The following is a 21,898-nucleotide window of genomic DNA, read 5'->3' as shown; positions in this document are numbered from 1 at the left end:
TTAAATTATTTCATTTATTGTATGACAGAATACACCATTTGAACACTCACCCAAGCTAATTGAGTTAGATGTGGTCATGTAACTACTGTTCTAATGCTGGTTTTTCATTATGGCACCCAAATGAGTGCTATAATGGATTTTTTGCAATTCCTGATCATAATATCTGGTTTATAGTTCGTCTTTGAGTGATAAAACAGCCTACTTTTCCATACCAACGAAATGGATGCTTTAATGAACATTATGCAACTCAAATGTGTTGCATAATATTCATTATAACACTCATTTGGGTGCTATAATGAAAAACCAACATCAGAACAGTACTCACATGACTACATTATGCTGAATTAGCTTGGGTAAGTGCTCAAATAGTGTATTTTATGCACCCTGTAATAAAATAAATAGTTTGGTGGACATGACATCAAAATTTCCAAAGGCAAGTACATCTATCTCTTCACGGCTTATCGAACTATGCAATATGGCACGGTAACATGGAATCTGATTTTTCTTCGCAGCAACATATTTTATTGGCAAGAATAATCATGTGGAGTAAATTAGACTGTACAATTTTGGTACAGATTCATCAAATTAAAGTTCATTTTTCGTCATTGCAAAAAATAGCGTGTGCAACTTGTTGCTAAACTCGATTTTTTCTGCACTCGTAGTATAACGTACAGCTCAAAAATCATCTTTTTGCAACTTGTTGCACAAACTACTAGGGTAACCGTACCCTTAGTGGAGGTAGCACCAATAGTGGAGGTAGTGGAGTTTTAATGAGATTTATCATATTTATACATTTTACAATGGTTTCAGTTGATGCGTCGTACTTTAAATATCCAGTTAAATACAACTTATCTCAACATTTCGCTTGAAAAACTATTGAAAACAATGATTTTCCTTACCAAAATTGACTCCCTTGCACCTATAGTGGTGCAACTGTACCAATAGTGGCGAGTCTCATAAGAAACCAATGGATAGCACCACTATGGGAACCAAAATTAATTTTTACCGCCACTAAAGGAACAGTGTACTCATAGTGGTGCAAGCAATATTTGGTAATTATTGATGTTAAATGACATCTGTCTCATTTTTGTTAGCAAATTTATTAGTTTATCTATTGACTAAGGTATTAAAGCTGTAAATTTTCCATAATTATCAATTTTAAAAAAATATTTTCTTTTGTGGATCTACTAATACCTCCACTATTGGTACCGTTACCCTATTATGCAACCCATTTGAGTTGCACAATGTCCATTAAAGCACCCATTTCATCGGTATGGAAAAGTAGGCCGTTGCATCACTCAAATGTCAACTGTAAACCAGATATTATGATCAGGAATTGCAAAAAATCCATTATAGCACTCATTTGTATGCTATAATGGAAAACCAGCATTAGAACAATAGTTACATTACCACATTTAGTTCAATTGGCTTGGGTGAGTGTTCGAATAGTGTATTCTCCGTGTTACGTAATAAATAATCTAATTTTATGGGCATGACTTTCAAATTCTCCAAAGGCATATTTATCTACCGCTTTACGGTTTGTCAAGCACACAATGGGGCACGATAGCATGGAATCTGTTTGTTTTCTGCAGCAACATGATTTTTTTTGTAAGATTGATCATGTGAAGTAAATCAAAATGTATCATTTTGGTACAGATTTATCATATTTAAGCCCATTTTTCGTCATTGTAAAAAATACCGCGTGCAACTCGTTGCAAAAACTCGAATTTTTCAGAACTCGTAGTATTTATATAACTCGGCAAGCCTCGTTGGATAATTGTAATAGTTTTATTAACTAAACAACGAGTACAACTCGTGCTGAAAAAATCATCTTTTTGCAACTAGTTGCACAAACTACTATTACAGTTCTGCATACAACTTTTACACAAAGCTATGTCCATTTAGAATCCGGAATAATAAAACATCTGTATCTAGGTAACGGATTGACATACAAATAAGTTTAATACATCAAAACGAAGGTAATTTACTGTACTTTAAGGAAAAAATATAAATGCAAATCATTTCTAGTTTTCTAGTGGCAATTTGAACTTTTTTCTTTATTCCTCTCATCTGAGTTGCGTCCCGAGCTGTTTATCCACTTTTCTTAAGCTTCCGCTTCATTATTGCTCAAAATGTCTCGATGGGCCAGAACTACGGGCAGTTGGGTGGATTATGTTTTTATTGTTGAAATCGACGTTATTATCGCGATACAACTGGATGACTTCCAGGCTGTAGTGGCAACTCGCCAAATCTGGCCAAAACTTCACGAGACCTTCATGGGCTTTCATGAAACTTAGTACGCGGTTTTGGAGACATTCTTCCTTGTACAGCTTAGAGTCCATCGTCTTATTCGTCACGAACACTTTGGTCTTTGCTTTGCTGCAGCATATCCCTCGCCAAATTATCAGTTTTTTTGGCAAATTTGTCCACAAAAGCAAACTTAATCTCGCAGGAACAACTCCTCGTGCCGTTGCCATGCATAATTTTTGGCCAGGAAGCTGTCCTAAATCCATTTTGACGTAGGTTCCACCGTCGATAGGCAGGATTATCAACAGGGGTGTGCAAAATTTTTTCTCTCCTCTCGGCTTGCATCTGGAATAATTGTTGACCATGAAACACCATGAAATTTATACCACAGAAAGTAGGTACCTAGGTAGACATACTGCTGTAAAATAATTCTTGCAGCGGTCACTTTCCGTGCCACTGCAATACAATAAATGATTCCGGATTCTAACTGGACAGAGCTTTATACAAATTTTTCAGGGTTATAATACAAAAAATGTAAGCTTTTTATACAGATTCTTTATTAGACTAATCCAGCATTGTATTTTTTTTAAAGCAATCAAAGCAATTAAATTATTGAAATCTTGCAAGCATATGACAAAATTTTATACAGTTTCTGTAAGGTTCTTATACTTAACTGTATTATAGCCTATTCAGATTACGAATTTATTGACATGATAAAGAGTATCTTGATGTCAAAGTTCACTCATCTTATTTTCATTTCATTTCTCATTGTCAATTATCATCTCAAATACCGCGTAAATGGTCGTAATCTGAATAGGCTATTAGAATCTGCTATTCGCTGATTGGGTAAAAATTGTTTAATAAAAACCAAGAGTTAAAAAATACATTTTTCCTGAAACATATTTTCAATCATGAAATCAAAGCTAATTTGCAAAGAGACACACATACTGTCGTTGCAGAAACAAAAGCAGGCAGCTTAGAGACATCGTCGGTTTATGCATCTTCAAAGCTGTTGAACAAGTTTCTCTACAGCTGAATCTTTCTATGTTTCATTCTTTCTTATATTACTTGTATATTACACGGCGACGCTATTGATCTCAAGTGGCTGTAGTATGGATCAAAAGACGTTCAACATTCATTCTATATCCAAACGAGAGAGTATGTCTCGAAAATTTGATACCATGAGTGATTGAAGGTAAAAAGAGAGCATCATAATTTACAAGAAAGGAAGAGGTGAACCAATCTTCCAGACAGCATCCATGTTGACGATTGGATTGGAATTTGTATGGCACAGGTTTAATGTTTTTCGTTATATAACCATATCCCACAAAATCTAGCTCACATCAAAGTTGATGTTCGAGTTCTTGGAACAAAATTGATCTTTCTCTTTATTGTAGCAAGGTATATCCATCCCACACCAAACAAAACTCACCAAACCACTTGCTGCTTTATAATGCGCATGTTGAATTCCGAATCCCATGGACTAATACAGCATACGCACCAAAACAGAAACGAATACACAACAGGCTGCGATAGTATGAAAAAGAAAGCAAAGAGTAGACGAGAGAAAATTTGAGTTCAGGAGATAATAAAAAAATGCTCTTATGCTCGAGCATCACATCTCTATACATATGTTTTAGTGACATTATTCGATGGTAACATAATATCCTCTTTTTGCATTACACATATATCCTTGCAAGGATAATACACACACTATAGAGCAAGGCAAACCATAATTAAAGCAAATTGAAATGGAAATTTAATTTAACAAAACATGGCATATTAAATCAAGTGAGTCTTGTGAATTGAAAACACCCATCAGATCAAGCTCAAAGAATATTAATGCAATGAATGAATCCTGGAGCCTATGAGCGAATCAATTACTGAGTGAATGTATCCAGAGACATTACATTCATAAGGGTTCACCAACACAATATACTTTAGTGCTCTTTTGCTGTGGTGCAGCACCGCAAAAGAGAGAATCAGGAATCTGCTCGCAGGTTCTTTGGCTTTTACATCAGTTTGGTTTAAGGTTTTGCGTTAAATGGATATCTATGTGGATGCTGTCGCGCCGGAAGCAGCCTTTTTTCTTATGAACAAAAAGGGAAGTCTGAATAGCTTACTCCATATTAGAAAAAGTGATTCGGTGCGAAATTGTCAATAAAATATTGCATCTTATAATGGATTACGGAACGCTGGAATAAAGCGATGCAGACACTATACAGCAAGCAACGGTTATATTCGGCTATAAGTCGGCGATCAATGGAGAAAATTATGCAGTGATAATGATGGAAACGTAAAATGTCCGTTCTTGGGTTTGCACCCCCATGCACGAAAAAAGGATAAAATGAAAAGTTGATTATGTCATGTGGAATTTTAAAACTTGGTTGATGATTTACAGAAAAAAAAACAAATAATCAATAAAAAATAACAGTTTTATGAATAAAATAACAAAAGATGAAAATTTACAAAAAATACAAAATAATCTTACATAATCAACAGACAAAACATGTAAATATGTGAATATTACAAACGATAAAGTCTATTACTGCAAAGTGTAAAAGACTAATTTTTCAAGGAATCAGTTGTGAAAATTCGATGCACTTAGATACGGATTATTAGCAGAAAAATCATCGATCTGGTTTTTTTCTCCAACTATATTCTCTTTCGTCCGAGTATGCTTAATGCATCGGGGCTATTCAAAGCAGTGCTGTATACATACACTGCAAGGATCTCGATGGTAACATGGAAAATATTTGTGGTGCAATTTTTGAGAAGAAAGAGCAAAGTAAAATTGTAAGTCTGCTGCGTATTACAGATTGAGCTAAAACATGTATACCAATTGTATGTTCATCTCGGCAATGGAACTTTTCGTTCAATGATAAACAAATGTGTAAAACCGGGAATCAATTTAGTTCAAAGATCCTTTATCGGCATTATCAAGAGCAAGGACAGAACATTTGTTTGCTATGCATGACAACTATACGTGATTTTGAAAACAATATATGTCATATAGCAATGTCTTCAACGGCTTACAAAGACGTTTACTTCTGTTTTATGTAAACCAAGAGTATCCTTGTCGGGAACATATTTAGCACTGCGACCAATATTTGATCTATTGTTTTTGTGTGCTCTAATACAATGATCATAAGGTCCGACGCATTGAACCCAAAAATAGCTCTCACAATGAACTGTATGAACTGCATGGAAAGAGTATCCCAAATTCCACAGCGTTAAAAAAAACTTATGCCGTTTGTGACTATAGTTTTTAAAATATATATGATTTGCACGCATTTTTTATGTGAAGCCATAGCACTTCAATCTATGGTGAATTACTATGATTACATTTTCCTAAGTTTGCCTAGTAGTGGTCAAATAGTTTGTTCTCTACGACTTGTAACCTGAAATAATCCATAAGGCATCTGGAAATTGCACAGAAGCAGATTCCGCTCTTGCTTCAATGTTTGTTCAACTGTGCCATACGGTTTGACATTTTGGAAATTATTAATTTAATTAGAGAGAAGCATATTGTCCCTTTCAGACTATAATTAATGACAAATTTCCGTCATTGCAAAAAATAATGTAAAACTTGTTTTTTACCACTCGCATAATTAAAAGCATAACCACTCGGGTTAAACTTTTAATTATGAAGACATTTCAAAGCCAATATTGCTTAGCATCATATAAAAACACGATTGGCTTTGAATTTCTCTTTCAAAATAAACTGTATATCTTTGTTCTTGTTCAGTTCAAGTAGTAGAGTATGTAGAATGCTCTAGTTGCAGAAATATTGTGTCAATTGCTCTAAACTTTTGTTGTTCAATTTTACTATCGCAATAATGTTTCAGCGGTTAATTTGAAGTTTTTCCTCTTCTTCTAATCTAAAGAGTTAACGAATGCATAAACAATGGATACTGTTTTACTCAGAATGACACCACAGCAATTTTCACTAATATTCATCAATTTATAATTTATAATTTGTGGTGAAAAAATCGTCTTATTGCTAAATGCTACATATCTTGCATATCCACATGTGACACGTTTTTATCTCCATTGGCTCTACATTCCAACTGGAACTTGATCTGCTTTTCAACAAGGAGTTCATTTTATCACTACATTATTGAAAACTTTTCCATCCAGACCGTATTGAGAATCGAACTCGCCATATCCGAATTGGCAATCCTACGCCTTAGCTTGCAAAGGCTAACAGGAGACCATGAATTTCTTGTACTGTATCTATTAACTGATGACGATGATGACAGATACTTGAAAATTGTGATAATGTAAGATCTTATTCAAATTCAAAGTGAATAACTTTGTTATAGAGATATTTCTAGGGTTTTCAACAAGCTTCATTCTATCATTGGTAGAGTTTTCAACTCTAAACTCCAAGATAAGCAAGCAAAGATCTGAAAACAATTAGAATCAAATTGAACAAAAATGGGTTCAAAAAACAAACTAAACTTTAAACTTGATGAATGCGGTAAATACATGCTTAAGATTCTTACAGACTTGCTCCACTACTACTACCACTGTCCTTGTTCAGAACAAAATATTCTTAACATATTGAATATGAACAGAACAGAGATATCCCATTTAGCTTTTCCCCATAAAAGGAGAATGTCCATTTGGGCAGCACCCCTGATTCCCGTTCGCAACGTTTATTTCTCGGACGTTACACAACAGAATGATTTGGTTTTCTAGTACATGGATAGTAAATATCTGTAGCTTTCTAGTGATGTACCAAAATTCAGCTGAGGCTGAGTTGCCTTGCGGACGGGCATAGGGGGTGTTACCCTAATGATCCTACTCCCTACCTAGTGCTCGCTTATTATCTAATGCTTGTGGAGAAGAAACTTGTCCATCATTCAGAATTATTCCATGTCCGAACCCTCTCAGCATCCGCTATCTGAAGCACACGAGCTCACTCAGCCGAATGTCGTTTCATTTTTCGTGCTGCCATTAGGGTGCTCGCACATTCTTGCTTGGGAAGGTTTGAAATAAAATTGAGTCGAATAAACGAATGCTCGTATGTAATAGACTTCACCGTAGCGACCGTATACCGATGGAGGAAGAAAGCAGAAGTAGAAGTGGCCAAATTGAATTTAAATGGAATGAAATCAAAATTAATTGAATCATACTCCCTCATGGATTAGGCGATAGAATAAACGCAGGCTGGAAATAAATGTGCCGAATTATCCATCGCCTCTACATACTAAAAAGTGTAAAAATAATGTAGTGAAATAAAGTGTTCTAATGTTCATCAATATATGTAAAACATGGATAAATAACCGCCGCAAAAATACCGACTATTTCCGAGCTTATTGGAAATCGAGCCAACAGGGGAGGTGTTCACACGTCACGCGTTCTCAAAAGTGAAATTTAAATCATAAATCTGTGACACGGAATGTGCTATTTATAAATATGAATAAATGTGTAGTGCAGCAGCAACGGTTTGGCATAAAATGAAGCAGTTAGTGCAGCAATCCATCAGAAGTTAGTGTAAAATATTGCTTCCTATACGACGACAACAACGAAAAATACTGCTAGGTGTACGAGAAGAAAATGTTGGTTAAATAGGCCGAAGAGGATAGCGGAGGGTGGAATAAAACTTCTCCGCAACGGACGGATCATTGATGTGATCCTGTCGTTGGCGTTCACTGTATTTGTGTCGTTGGGATTCAGCCAAAATGACGATGCAATCGATGAAATATAACGATTGTGATACAATCATGGATGGATACAATCCTGTGCCCCCTCCATTGCCGAGGCGGGTTCCTCCGGTGAGGAATATTTATGCAGAACCATTTGCTACAGAAACAAACACGAACAGGTAAGTTTGAAATTTATGGATTATGAAAATGTTATATTATTAGTTCAGTTATTGACTACTTAATTGACCATTGGCTAAACCAGGAGAAATCCTTAATAAGTGATGAATAATTTTCCATAATGAACTTTAATCTCGAGGAGATCTCCCAGATACTTTACATCATCCTATCCTTATGTTAACTAGCGTTAACGTATATCTCACATAAATAATTAATAAAACTCGAACTAGTACTCCTTACTTTTAAATTTGTTACGTAACAATACGTGTATGTGTTAAAGTATCATGGTAGCTAGTTCAATTTTAGTAGCACGCATTCGTTTTTAGTTCATATTTCCAGTTACAGGAAAAAATCGGACGTCCGTTCGCTAAAATCCGTTTCCCTAGCCTGTGCACTGCATTTAAATTTAAGTAATTTTTGTGCGGAAAAGTCTAGAATAACTAGATTTTCATTAGCTTAAACTACTCTGATAATTTTAATTTTAATTTTTCCTGTAAAAGTATTGAAATTTTCATTTTTTATATCAGTGCACAGGTAAAAAGTGAGGTTACGCGATGCCACTGCTAAAATCTCAGCCAGTTAGATTTTCAAATTTTCAAAATATTGTTCACGAATCAATTGTTAACATTATGTTTTCGTTCACAGAAAAAATGGGCAGTTCAACAGCGTAATAACCATTGCAGTGTTACGTGATATACGAATGGGACTGTCAAGGGGCGATTCAGATATGATGTCCACTACTTTTTGAGATTTCTGAACCCCCCCTCTCCACTCTGACCGCATTTTTTTGTATACCTAGTATATGTACTATCACAAAATCTTAGACCCCCTCCCTCTAAAACCTGTGACGTCATTGAACGACCTTCAACTCTTTTCAAAATAGATCATATGGATATTATAAAAAAAATCGGAAGGTCAGTCTTTTCTCAGCCACTTTGGCGTATATAAATAAGTTTCAGAAAAAATATTCAATTTGGTGAAAATAGTCTTCAGCTGAAAAACCAACTTTTTCAGCTAAAATTGTTTGTTGGGTGTGCCTCCTCGCGCCCAGCTTAACTCCTCCCGTGTAATTGATTCTTGGCAGTTTATTTACAAAGCAAACTAAAGATCATTTAATTTGAAAACCGTGATCTAACTGATTCACATTTTAGAGCAAGGAATTGTGAAATTGTATAGAAGGTGAATTATTGTAAACATTTTGGAGCAAAAGAGCTTATCACGGACTTCGTAAACAGGTTAGTAGTCCCGTAGTCTACGAACGAAGATGAAATTTGTTCGGTAGTCTTCTTCTTTTTCTTCAATGGCTCTAGATTCCAACTGGAACTTGACCTGCTTTTCAACTTAGTATTCTATTAGCATTTCCTTAGCATTGATAGCTTTTCTATGCCCGCCATTGCATGAGTACGTATCTTGTGTGGCAAGTACAATTGATGCACTATGCTCAAGGAATCGGCAGTCCTGTTCAGTGGTAAAAGATACTCCATTCGGCATAGGCTCAACGAGAAGGAACTGTAGCCCAACTATGATATTAAGAACAAAAAACAGTTCCTTAGTTAGGCATGTTTAAAATGGATCATTTCCCAACAAAGCTTCAGTCGCTTTGTAAACAAATAGTAAATTACATAGCATCCCCATTCTTAAACCAACTCCTTTTTGTATATGGTCTTAGCATGAGGATCATTTATGTCACACATATTAACTGTGGCTATTTACATAATACACGGAAATTTACGTAATGGTCACGTGTCACAGCCTGATCTGTGATTTAGAGGCAGCACTCTGAAGAGCATATGAATGGCGTTGTGGTACACAACGAGGGCGGTGAGGTGACACTCCTGACTCACATGCGCAACACATGAGATTTCTAGCTCTAGATCGCAAGGAAACAAGGCCTTTTAAGTTGACCAACTACCAAAAGAGCTACTTGAATACGGTGGTGAGAAACTTGCCATCGAGTCCCTTTAAAATGCGCAAAGGATTACAAAAGATCGGGGCCCTCCTTAGCCTAGCGATAAGATGCGCGGCTATAAAGCAAGACCATGCTGAGGGTGGCATGGTTCGATTCCCGGTGCCAGTCTAGGCAATTACCGGTTTGGACATTGTCTCGACTTCTCTGGGAATTAAAGTATCATCGTGTTAGCCTCATGATATACGAATACAAAAAATGGCGCCTTAGAAACCTCGCGGTTAATAACTGTGGAAGTGCTGAATGCAAACTAAGCAGCGAGGCGGCAATGTCCCAGTGGTGGATGTAATGCCAATAAGAAGAAGAAAGGATTACGGTAAGGTGATGGTTTTTCTTTTGACTTCACCGACGTCGTTGATATTAGGGCATGAGTTATAGAGAGATATATTGATATATAACATGATTGTAGCTTGGTTTCCTACTCACCGATGCTAGCATTGTCATCTATAATGATTCCCATTATACGTTTTCACTGTGTATTCTATCTTTGACATACCGATTTGGTTTCATATTTGCTGTTCGTATTAATACTAAAATTCTGGAATGTATTATCTCAGAGAAACAGACGTCTCACTTATTACAAAATACAATCAAAATCATCGTCACGGAAACATTACTGCCCAATGCTAAATGCACTGTAGGTGGACAAACGGCAACAAGGTGGCGGTAGTGAGCAAACGTCAGACACAAGTAAAACCGATGGAAGCGCCATCGGTGGCTGATCGACCACCTACAAAAAATTCAATTCACCGTTAAAAAAATGAACGATGGAACTGTGTAGAGTGAGACGTCTGTTTCTCTGTGGTATTATTTTATTGCACAATGTCACAGATAAAATAGCTTAAAACAATCTTCAGTATAAAAGAACTGCAACGATTGATATTTGTTAACTTATGCAAACCCAAGTGGCTTTGGTGCTGAATCATTCTTCTCAACAGATCTGTATATGCCTGTCAAGGTATATGACCTACTTTCTGCATTTGAATACATGCAAGGCCATTCAAACCGTTCTCGAGTCCAGGTTGATTACACCAATTTGAAATTTATTTGGGTGCTCACTCTGACACACCCTGTCCCTTGTACTGACACTCGCTCTGACAAATCATGCGAGGCTGACTTGGGTGCTCCCCTTTAACATACCATGTGAGTCTGACTTGGGTGCTCACTCTACACTTCTCTGCTCCTGCATTGCATGCCTCGAGGTGTCGATAGCGATAGGTACCAAGAGTTCTATGCTACGACCCTCCTACCTCGGCATGAGCAGTCCGTACTTCCACCAATGCGCTCACTTTCCAACCATGCCTCGAGGTGACGATCGCGGTTGCCATTCGCTACGTCTCACTTAGGGGCTGTCCACAAACCACGTAGACCGAAATTTCACATTTTCACATAGACTTTTCCGAAACCCCTCCCCCTCCCCCTTGAAGTCTACGTAGACTTTTCCAAATTTCACAAAATTTCACATGTGATTGGAAACATATGGAAATCAAACACGTTTTAAGCAATTAAGCAATTCAATTCAATTGAATATCCATTTCAGTTTGTAAAACTTACAATAAAATTCGAATTTCAAACATAACAATATCAAACTGAACAAAATCCAACAAAACAAAAATCAATTTAAAACGAAATCAGATTTAATCCTCTGTCCATAGCTCCTGAAACCAAATCTCAAAGCAAAACCATTTAATTTTTGTTGATTTCGATTTCTCCTAGAGGTGTGCTCCACCGGCTCCGACACCTTTGTACCTGCGCGCCACTGCTTAAAATCTGTAACGCATCTGACTTATAATTCTCAACGCCGGTTGAAATTAGCAAAAATCGAAGAATTTTTCGAAAAGTGTTGAGTTGAAATTCCGAGAGTGTCAAGTCTTCATACCAATAAGTTGTTCGTGGAAATTTCGTAGAATTTCCCGATTGATGACCTTTAGAGTTTTTCTTGAAAATTTAATGCAATATCCCACTGAATAACCATCCGTTGAAATCCCAAGAATTTTCTTCTAAAATCCAAACGTTTTCCTGATAAAATTATGAACAATATTCCGTAAAAATTTCCCGAGGTAATTTTAAGCTTAAATGGACATTCCGAAATATTTCGAGTGGAATTCTAGAATGGTTTCCTACGTTATTTTAAAATTTCTCTTGCAAATTTGGAGCAATTTCTAATGGACTTTCCAAAGAATTTTCCGAATAATTTTCGGTGAAAATTATGGAGAATTTTCAGTTGAAATTTTGATGATTTTCTCGTAAAAATTTCGAATAAATTTTCATGAAAATAACAAAGGCTTTTTCACATTTTTTTTGGTTGGAAATTCAAATAAATTCTCGTGGAAGTTTTCGACAATTTCTTTAAACATTCCGAAGATTTTCCATCGTTAATTCCAAAGAATTTTCATTAGAACTCCCTAAGAAATTGACGTGAAATTTACAAAGAATTTCCCATGGACATTTCGAAGAATTTTGCTTTCATGTCCGAAGAATTTCCAAAATTAAGAAAAATGGGAAAACCCGAAAATCTCCAATGGTTCGTTCAATAATTACGTAAGCATTTTTCCTTGGTTTTTCGGACCCCTTTCCCCCCTTGTATGATTTTTCCCATACAAATTATTTTTTGTTTTTATGAAGAGTAAGAACATTACAGCTTCCCTCTCCCCATATGTGCTTACGTAATTAGTGAACGATCCCCAATGGAAATTCTGAAGGGTTTCTCACGGAAATTTCGGAGAATTCCCAGAATTCACAGACTTTTTCTTGGATATTGCAAAATGCTTCCTTTGTAAATTCCAAAGAATTTCCCGTTGAAGTACGACATACTTTCCCGAGAAATTACTAAAGAACCACTTGTAGTTTTCAAAGAACTTCCTACCGAAAATCAAAAGAAATTCTAGTAGAATTTGCAATAAAATTCAAGTGGAAATTTTGAAAATTTTTCGATAGTTTTTGTAGAATACTTTGGAGAATTTTCCTGCGCAACACAGACGAGTTTGCTGGTAAAATCCATGATAGTTTTAAGCCGTAGTTCAGACTATTTCTTCAGTAAAATTAATTATTTTTTCTGGTGTCCCGTAATACTGGGTAGATACCTTTACGTGGTGTGTTACGGGGTAAGATCTACCACGGTTACATTGCCACCCGCATAATAAAAAACAACATGTTATATGGTCAGAATCATTATTACGATGTAAGATATAGCTTCACAGTTTACGTTGCGGTTATCGAATACTTTTCGACCCATTCTACCATAACTGCTCAACATCATCACTAAATGTCAACATATAACATGCTGTCTCTAAAATGTTCTTTATTTCCTGCATTATATGTCAACATTTTATCTTACTGTTGACAGACAATTTTGCACGCGAAAACAGGCGATTTTTTATGGTGACATAACTTAACAACCCATACAACATATTGTTATTTGTCCAATAACCGTACCACAAATTGTTAAAACTTTATATCAGATTGTTCATTTACAGTTGTCAACAGTAAAGGATACTGTTGTCGACCGCACGGGAAAATATCCATGTACAGTTTGTAATTATGCGGGCAGCTACAGGCAAATCCTGACCCAACGAATACCTTCCTCATTATCCAACTCCGTGGTACTTATGAGGGTGTCGCTAAGTCAGTGGCCTCTCGTTAAGTAAGTACTACATCAACACTTCCTTCATCTCCATAGTTACGGTGAAGATGGGCGTGGCCAGCAGTAGTAATCCTCATGCTTTTGTTATTTTTGTTTAAGACTGGAATCAAGGACCACTCCCCTTCTTAATTTCTGATAGCATTCTAGATAAGGATCTCAAAAGTAAAACATGAGTATCACTAGTGTCCAATCTACGAATTACACCGTAACAATGCTAATGCTAATGCTAGTAAAATTAATTATTTTTTCTGGAGAAATTCAAGAGATTATTTTGGTAAAGTCTTGCAAAAAAAAGTGTTGCTAAACAAATCAAACTAGTGACCTTCGCACAAAGCTGCTGTAAAAAACAAAATTAAATAAAACACGTTGTATTCGCGGCATTTCTGCAATACCTGACCTGGTCTGTGGTAGAGCGTTCACCCATAAATCCCGCCCCTTACCACATACCGCGCTTGAACCCTTTTCGCTCCAACTAACCAATCACAAGTGAGTCATGCCATGTCATGTCATCAGTCGACAATGCTGCTCGGCGCGTTAGTTTCTCTGCCAGCTGCAGACAATCTGAGTGGTTGCAGTTGAAACTGCGTTCCACTTCTCCACCGCTTGGCCCATTCTCTGGATAAGGTTATCCGGGATTGTGTCCCGACCGCAAACGTCTAGCATAGCGACTTCAAAACATGGACACACGAAGAGTATGAGCTCTGCAGTTTCGTAAACACATGGATAGTCAGGGCAGATGCCGGATCTCAAACGAATATAAGGTCATTCTGGTCAATTCAAAGATATCACTGACAGATGATAACATGAAAATATTTTTCATTACTAAACAGATAACACTGAATCAACAATTTTACGCCACAATACACGGTTCGAGGCCGCATCTCTCCATCCTCGAATGCGCCACACGCTCGCCATGTCGTTTTGCACCTGGTCTGCCCACCTTGCTCGATGTCCGTACCTGCCGGATCGGAAGCGAACACCATCTTTGCAGGGTTGCTGTACGGCATTCTTGCAACATGTCCTGCCCATAGTACCCTTCCGGCTTTAGCTACCTTTTGGATACTGGGTTCGCCGTAGAGCTGGGCGAGCTCGTGGTTCATTCTTCGCCGCCACACACCGTCTTCTTGCACGCCGCTAAAGATGGTCCTAAGCTCCCGTCTCTCGAATACTTCGAGTGCTTGCAAGTCCTCCTCGAGCATACCCCCTTCCCCCTCTGTCACGCTTTTTTGTATACCTAGTATATGTACTGTCACGAAATCTAAGACCCCCTCCCCCCTAAAACTTGTGACATCATTATTGAACGGTCCCTGGACCTTGGAGCACAGTTTCACTCAGAGTCCCTCGCTGGTACTCGGACGATGATCAGCCACCCCTAACATGGAGAACAAACGCTGTTGTGAGCAGTACTGGAAAAGGTCGTGATCGTCATAAGACAGAGAGCAAAGCGCCTTTATCTATTTCAGGCGACCAAGTGAAATAATCGTGGGTTCTTTAATCAATTTCGCATAAGAGGAAGTCATGAAAGGATGTTGCCATGCCATTCATCCTTCGCGTTTCTATAGATATTAAAATGGGGCAGATATGTAAACTTCGCGTGACATCTCTCATTGAACATGAGAAATTACAGTACTGATTGTGAGCCGATCCTGACATGGAGAACAGACGCTCCGTAAGATTTGCACTTCCGGGGTTGGTTACCCGATCTTCCCTAAGGTTTCTTGTATCCCGGCCAGCACCACGGGGAGGTAGGGATAGGGGTTACTGGGTAAGAGGCTAAGGACCGCGAGATGGGGTCTATTTTATTCTTTCAGGTACGCGAAGTACCAATGGTACGCTTTACCCAGCATTTGCCGTGCCAACTATGCCAAATCTATGAGGAAACCAGGCCTTTTAAGTTGAACAGCTACCAGAAGAGCAACTTGAACACGGTGAGAAACTTGCCCTCGAGTCCATTCAAAATGCGCAAAGGGTATTACGGTGCAAGGTGATAATCTTTCGTTTGACTTCACCGACGTTGTTGATATTAGAGCATGAGTTATAGAGAGATATATTGATGTATAACATGATTGTAACTTGGTTTCCTGCTCACCGATGTCATCTATATGGATTTGCATTACACGTTTTTCACTGTGTATGTGCTAGAATGAAAACATGGACATCGAAAATCATCAAAAAATCACCATTACGGAACACAAAACGTTGAATTGACCTCTCCCGTCAACTTTTTGTCGATTCAAGTACGAGACGGCCTACAGTTGAAGTCGAAATACGATTAAATTAAAGAAATAAGATTACAACGTGGTGGAATTAAATAAAGCAGTACACTAAACTCGTCTTATGGCAGGTGAACACATTCCACTGAAAGACCCTAATGAGTTTCATAAAATTTTCTATTTTTGCAAGCAAAATACAAATTTTCAATATTTGCAAGGTAAGGGGAAAAATGTATAACATCGTGCCATCCTGATTGTATTTCAGGTAAGCCAGGAATATTTTTTTTTATATATTTAATATATTATTCTGTCTTAAGAAACACCGCTCATGCAGGTAATCTACTAGATTTTGCGTTTGAAAAATGGCATGGTTAGATATTACCTAAAATGCCTAGTAAGTGGAAGTTAACACATTTGAAGTTCTTCTTTTTTTGTTATCGACACATCCCTTAATGGGGCATTGCCGCGTCATAGCTTAGTGTTTATTCAGTACTTCCACACTTATTAGCTGCGAGGTTTCTAAGCCAACTTATCAGTTTGCAACTTGTTCTTCTTTTAATTGAAATTACATTCCCCACTGGGGCATTGCCACCTCGCAGCTTAGTGTTCATTCAGCACTTCCACTGTTATCAACTGCAAGGGTTCTAAGCCATGTTATCATTTTTGCATTCTTATTTCACGATGATACTTTTATGTCCATAGAAGTCAATAAAAATTTCAAACCGAAAATTTCCTAGATCGGTCCGGGAATCGAACTCAACCAGCTTCATCTTATCTCTTGGTTAAGGAAAGCCCCCAATGCAACTTATTGTGAGCAAATTTATTGAGGATATGTGCCTAAGACAGATTTTGGCGCACACATACTGAAGGACATTATTTCAATTTGGCGACCCGTGTCAATTGCTATGTAACATTCCGAGGCAATCGGCATCCCATCGAAAGTTCTGCCTCAAAGTAATCTCATAACTTTTCAATGCACAATGGTGTACGGCAAAAGCAAAACTTTGTTTTTTGGTGTCACATGAGCTGGCCATTTCTCCTTTCGTTCATGTGCTTTGAGCAAAAGTTAGATCTGTACGAAATGTATCAAAGGGATCATAAATATTTATTATTATTCCATAAAATTAACATAGATATTGTGTATTTCACTGAATCCTTTATCTATAGTCGATCTTGATGTTTGCCACAGCATACATTCGCAAAAATAAAGGATAAAAGTTAAACTTTAATAGAACTCGAAATAATATACGTTTTAAAATTCTTAACTATCGTTTTCACATTGCAATTCAAGAACAGCATTTGAAAATGTCTCAGCTGGACCCGACAATAAAAAAACAATAAAGTTGCTAAGGTTTTCATAGTATTGATATAAACAAAATTCTGCAATAAAAATATAACTTAAAAAACCCTGATTAATCCACCTACGATAAAGGCAAAAAACATGCAAAATTTATGCAATACATTTATTTATTAGGAGCGAAATCCCAGTTGACTAGAACGAATTGTCCAAACGAGTGTAAAAACCGCCTTATTTTTTCTGCATCAGAAAATTACAATTTCATCCATATGATGAGTCCAGTTTAAATATTAAATCTATGCTGTTATTTTATTTTATTTAAATTTATAATTTGAAATAAATTCAAACTTCGTGACTTCTATGACAAAAGGTCGTAAAGACAAAACGTCGAAATCGACAAAAGATCGAAAAGGTCGAAAGGGACAAAAGGTCGATCAAGAACAAGTTGGGTGTATTCCAAAGGAATTTGTGAAATGTATTTAACTTCAAGCAGAAGTAATACACTCATCTCATCAATCAAAGTTGAAGAATGAGGAATTTTCAAAGAAGAAATAATTACTATGGAACAATATTATGAATATCTGGATAGTTTTGTTGGAGATAAAAAAGATTACTGTTTTAAAAAACGAATAAAACTTGTATTGTGTGAGATTAGTTCTTCCCGTTTCAGTTTCTTGTCTATTTTGACCTTTTGCTCTTCTCGACCTTTTGTCTCTTTCTACCTTTTGTCGCATTCGGCGTTTTGTCCTTTCGACCTTTTGTCCTGTTCGACGTTATATCCTTTTCAACCTTTTGTTCTATTCGACCATTTGTCCCGTCGACCTTTTGTACCTAACCCAAACTTCGTTAACAAGTAAAATTTAATTTCTTTCAACTGAATATAGAACGTTTATTTATGGCTTTTTATATGTCGTGGGTCTTCAGTAGCCCTTGCGAGCAAAGGCGTAGGATTGCCAATCCGGAGATGGCGAGATCGATTCTCGGTCCGGTCTAGGATGTTTTCGAGTGGGAAACATTCTCGACTCCCTGGGCATAGTGTATCCATTGTACTTCCACCCCAAGATACATACTCATGTTTTGGCGGCCATAGAAAAGCTTTCAATTAATAACTGAGGAAATGCTAATAGAATACTAAGTTGAAAAGCTGGCCAAGTTCCAATTAGAATGTAGAGCCATTGAAAAAGAAGAAGATATATGTCGTTAAATTCTCAATACTTTCTGCTGTATGGATACATTTTGACTAACGACATTTTGTTATTGAACGTTATAAACATTGATAATTAGATTTATAAACATATACATTAATAATTACCTCTGCACACCGTGTTCTTCAAATATCCAAAAATAAATACAAAACAACGATTACATGTGGTTAAAAATCTGGATTATTTACTCGCAACTGCTAAGGAAAAATGTAAACAATATCAAAACATACATTAAGCCAGATGATGTGGTGTTTTCAGGCAACGCATTTCAGTTTGTCATCACGTTTCAAGTGTGTCTATCCGTCTGGAATTAAATGTGCCTCAGAGAAATTTGGTGTTTGTTTCTTTATCTCAAATGATGCGGGACCCAGCGATTCTCAGCACGCCGGGTTTTATTACATTTATTATGCATTGCCACTACCGAAAGATGGAAGAGTGAATGAAGTGGCATACGCGTGTCTCGATGGTGCCAGCGTCTGGTGATGATTTATTCTTAACATATGTTAATTATTACGAAAATATTCGTCATGATTTATAGCGCTATAATTTTGGGCGCGATAGGATCGAGTGAAATGTTGTTTAATTTTTGAACCCGAATTTAGGAAACTTGAATGGAAAAAGTGTGTTTTTGGAACTCCGCTTTCTCTACCACAATATCTTTCATGACGTCATAAACTATATGGCAGTTTGAGAAAATGAACTGCAACACACATACAAAAATAGATCAAGGTGGACTAACTTGTATTTTTAAGTAAATCGATTATACATCTGAATGTTTATGAAATGTCATGAAATATAGACATATGAACAAGTATTGTACGATAGGGTAAAGGCATATACCACACGTCAATAGGCTTTAGAAAATAGACTCAATACACTAAAATTTTGAGAATATTCTAAAACAAATATTTGCGTGCAAAAATAAATTTGAATAAATTCCCGAATTTCATTTACGAATAAAAAAGAATAAATAAAAAGTAAAAAGTAAGAAGTGAGGAGTGAGAAGTCAGTAGTCAGACTGAGAAGTGAATAGTGAGAAGTAAGATGTGAATATTAAGAAGTGAGAAGTGAACAGTGAGTAGTGAGAAGTGAAAGGTGGGTAGTCAGTAGTGAGAAATTAGAACTGACTAAAGAAAAGTGAGCAGTGAGAATTGAGAAATGAGAAGTAAGAAGTAAAAGCAGTGATAAGTGGGAAGATGCGTTGCGTTGCGTTAACAAAGTATTTCGTAGATTGCATACTGATATCGGTCATGTATATTCTTTTACTTCTTTACCCCAACTTCTTATGGGTTACTATTTGGGATTTAATAGCAACCCAATTGGAGATCTAGAACGATAAAGCATGAAAGTTGTCATTGCCGGCCACGTCCATCTCCTCCGTTACTAAAGAAGGAATGGAAATGATGATATGACATCTACTTAATGAGAGGCCAGCGACTCACCGACGCCCTCATACATCCAAAAAACAAATCTGACAATTATTGTTTAAAATCTGGGCATATACAATTCTGTAATCTTTTTATACAGATATTGTATTAAAATAATACAAATCTGTATTATTTCAATACAACAGTTGTATTAAAATCATCCGAAATTGTATATGCCCAATTTTTATACAGTTGCTGCAAGGTTCTTATGCAGAACTGTATTAAAATCTGCCATCCGCTGGTTGGGTGTAGATGTCAAGGAGTTGGATGGTTGGTAGGGAATATAGTTTAGGAATATCATCATAAGCAAATGATATAATAAATTTGAACAGACGTTGGAAGTGATCATGCTAAGAAAATTATGTCACTTCATTGATGATTTCCCTGGGATGGGGTGAAGCTATTAAACTTGCTCTGGCTAATAAGTCTAGGTTTAAGCGCCATTATTCGCTCTCTGAAACGAGAAAGAAAGTAAAATATATTAAATATACGTTCTCCATATTTGGTGCTAATTGACACACTGGCATAATATAAACACTGGTGAATTCACTTTGACATAATGGCTGTATTGATTAGCTATCTACTCTACTTCAAATAATTTGGAGCATTTGTAACACCTCAAAAGGTTCTAGCCAACAAAAAATAAACAAATGGTCAATAGGACCTAGCCCCGCAAATAATTCTACTTCACCACAAACCATTTACTCAAACGAAAGTTTTTTTCGGGGTTTCAAGTATTCCCCGTGCCTTTTAAAAATTCATCTAAACAATCAACTAAATCATTAAATCTTCGACGCGTAAATACGCGTAAAAATCAACCAGATTGTATACCCTCTTATAATACTTTCTAATAATGTTTGATTATAAACAAAATTTTATAACTTGATTCTATACTCTACAAGAAGTCAATGAATCATCTAACTCGAATATACCCACATTTTTTAATTTTTTATGATACTATAAAATAATCCCTCAGCCATAATAATGTTCCTACTCAACTTATTGCTTCTAATCCAAGTAGAATGTGTGCATTATCATGTATTTGAAAATCATGTAGCGCCACATGGAAGGCGACGAATTTCATACCCGCAAATGGTCAAGGCCAGTATTTAAACCCAGCCACTTTGGCACGATCTAAGAGCTAAACTACGATAGATTAAACATATTTCCACGATTAAATTTGCTTAGCTGAAAGAATTTTTTTGACTACATAGGATTTTGTTTTTACACGATTTTTTTCGCTCGTATTTTTGATCGTGTAACTTAAATTTGCCACCAAACTCTTCGCAACATGTTTCAAAAAATCCAGAATAAATCAAAGAAAAATCACATGATAATTAATATACGTTAAACATTTAGGATGAGTGGAAAATTGAGAAAATGTAAATCGTGTAAAAACAAAATCCAGCGTATTTTAAAAGATCCATTTTGCCAATCCATTTTGTATTTGATTTGTCTTATGTGATGTTTAAAAATAACTTCTACAATGTTTACGATTTGCTTAAAATAAGCCCTTTGATTGATCTAATACATTTCAATATCACCATTTTAGTTCAGAGAAAGTCGTGTCAAGAGCCTATCGGAAGAACGCAGGGAATGGGTTTATAGCCGCAGCCCGGCTTCAGTGGAAATCATTATACATAGTCACACCCATCCCAAGTAGGAAAATAAACATCCAGCGATCCATTAACGAGTTCGCTTTCTTCCTTTGTTCTGTTTTCGTCATTTTATGATATACGTATCGTGTTACTAACAAGATTATGTTTACCAAATGTGAAGGTACAGGGAAGGTCGTGAAAAGTAAGAAGGGAATTCAGCACTCTTTGACACGATTCGTTTGCATTGAAGTTCGGATCAATTTCTAACGGTGATTAGAAAAAAAATCTCAAATATTTCATTTAAAAATACCCGTCGATTCATAAACGTGGTGCTACATCTGGTTGTAAATGTGGAAAGTACTATCTGCGCTTATTCGTCTTTTATTTGTGATTGATAATTTTTCAATAATCGACATAACCTCGATCATTATTGGAAAAAATAGCTACTTCAAAGTTGTGCTTTACACTAGT

General features: G+C 36.5%; 2 protein-coding genes across 3 annotated transcripts in view; one reads left to right on the top strand and one right to left on the bottom strand.

Moving 5' to 3' along the window:
• Positions 1-21,898, bottom strand: part of LOC134205263 (UNC93-like protein MFSD11) — a 223,722-nt gene that overhangs the window by 105,503 nt on the left and 96,321 nt on the right. The gene's annotated exons all lie outside the window — the stretch shown is intronic.
• Positions 6,728-21,898, top strand: part of LOC134205261 (teneurin-a-like) — a 94,134-nt gene continuing 78,963 nt past the window's right edge. The window contains 1 exon segment of the mRNA XM_062680353.1: positions 6,728-8,080. Coding sequence (XP_062536337.1) covers positions 7,938-8,080 — 143 coding nt within the window. The 5' untranslated portion in view covers positions 6,728-7,937.

The sequence above is a fragment of the Armigeres subalbatus genome, chromosome 1 (assembly GCF_024139115.2).
Source record: "Armigeres subalbatus isolate Guangzhou_Male chromosome 1, GZ_Asu_2, whole genome shotgun sequence".
NCBI lineage: Eukaryota > Metazoa > Arthropoda > Insecta > Diptera > Culicidae > Armigeres > Armigeres subalbatus.
This window is presented reverse-complemented; position numbering and strand designations above follow the sequence as displayed.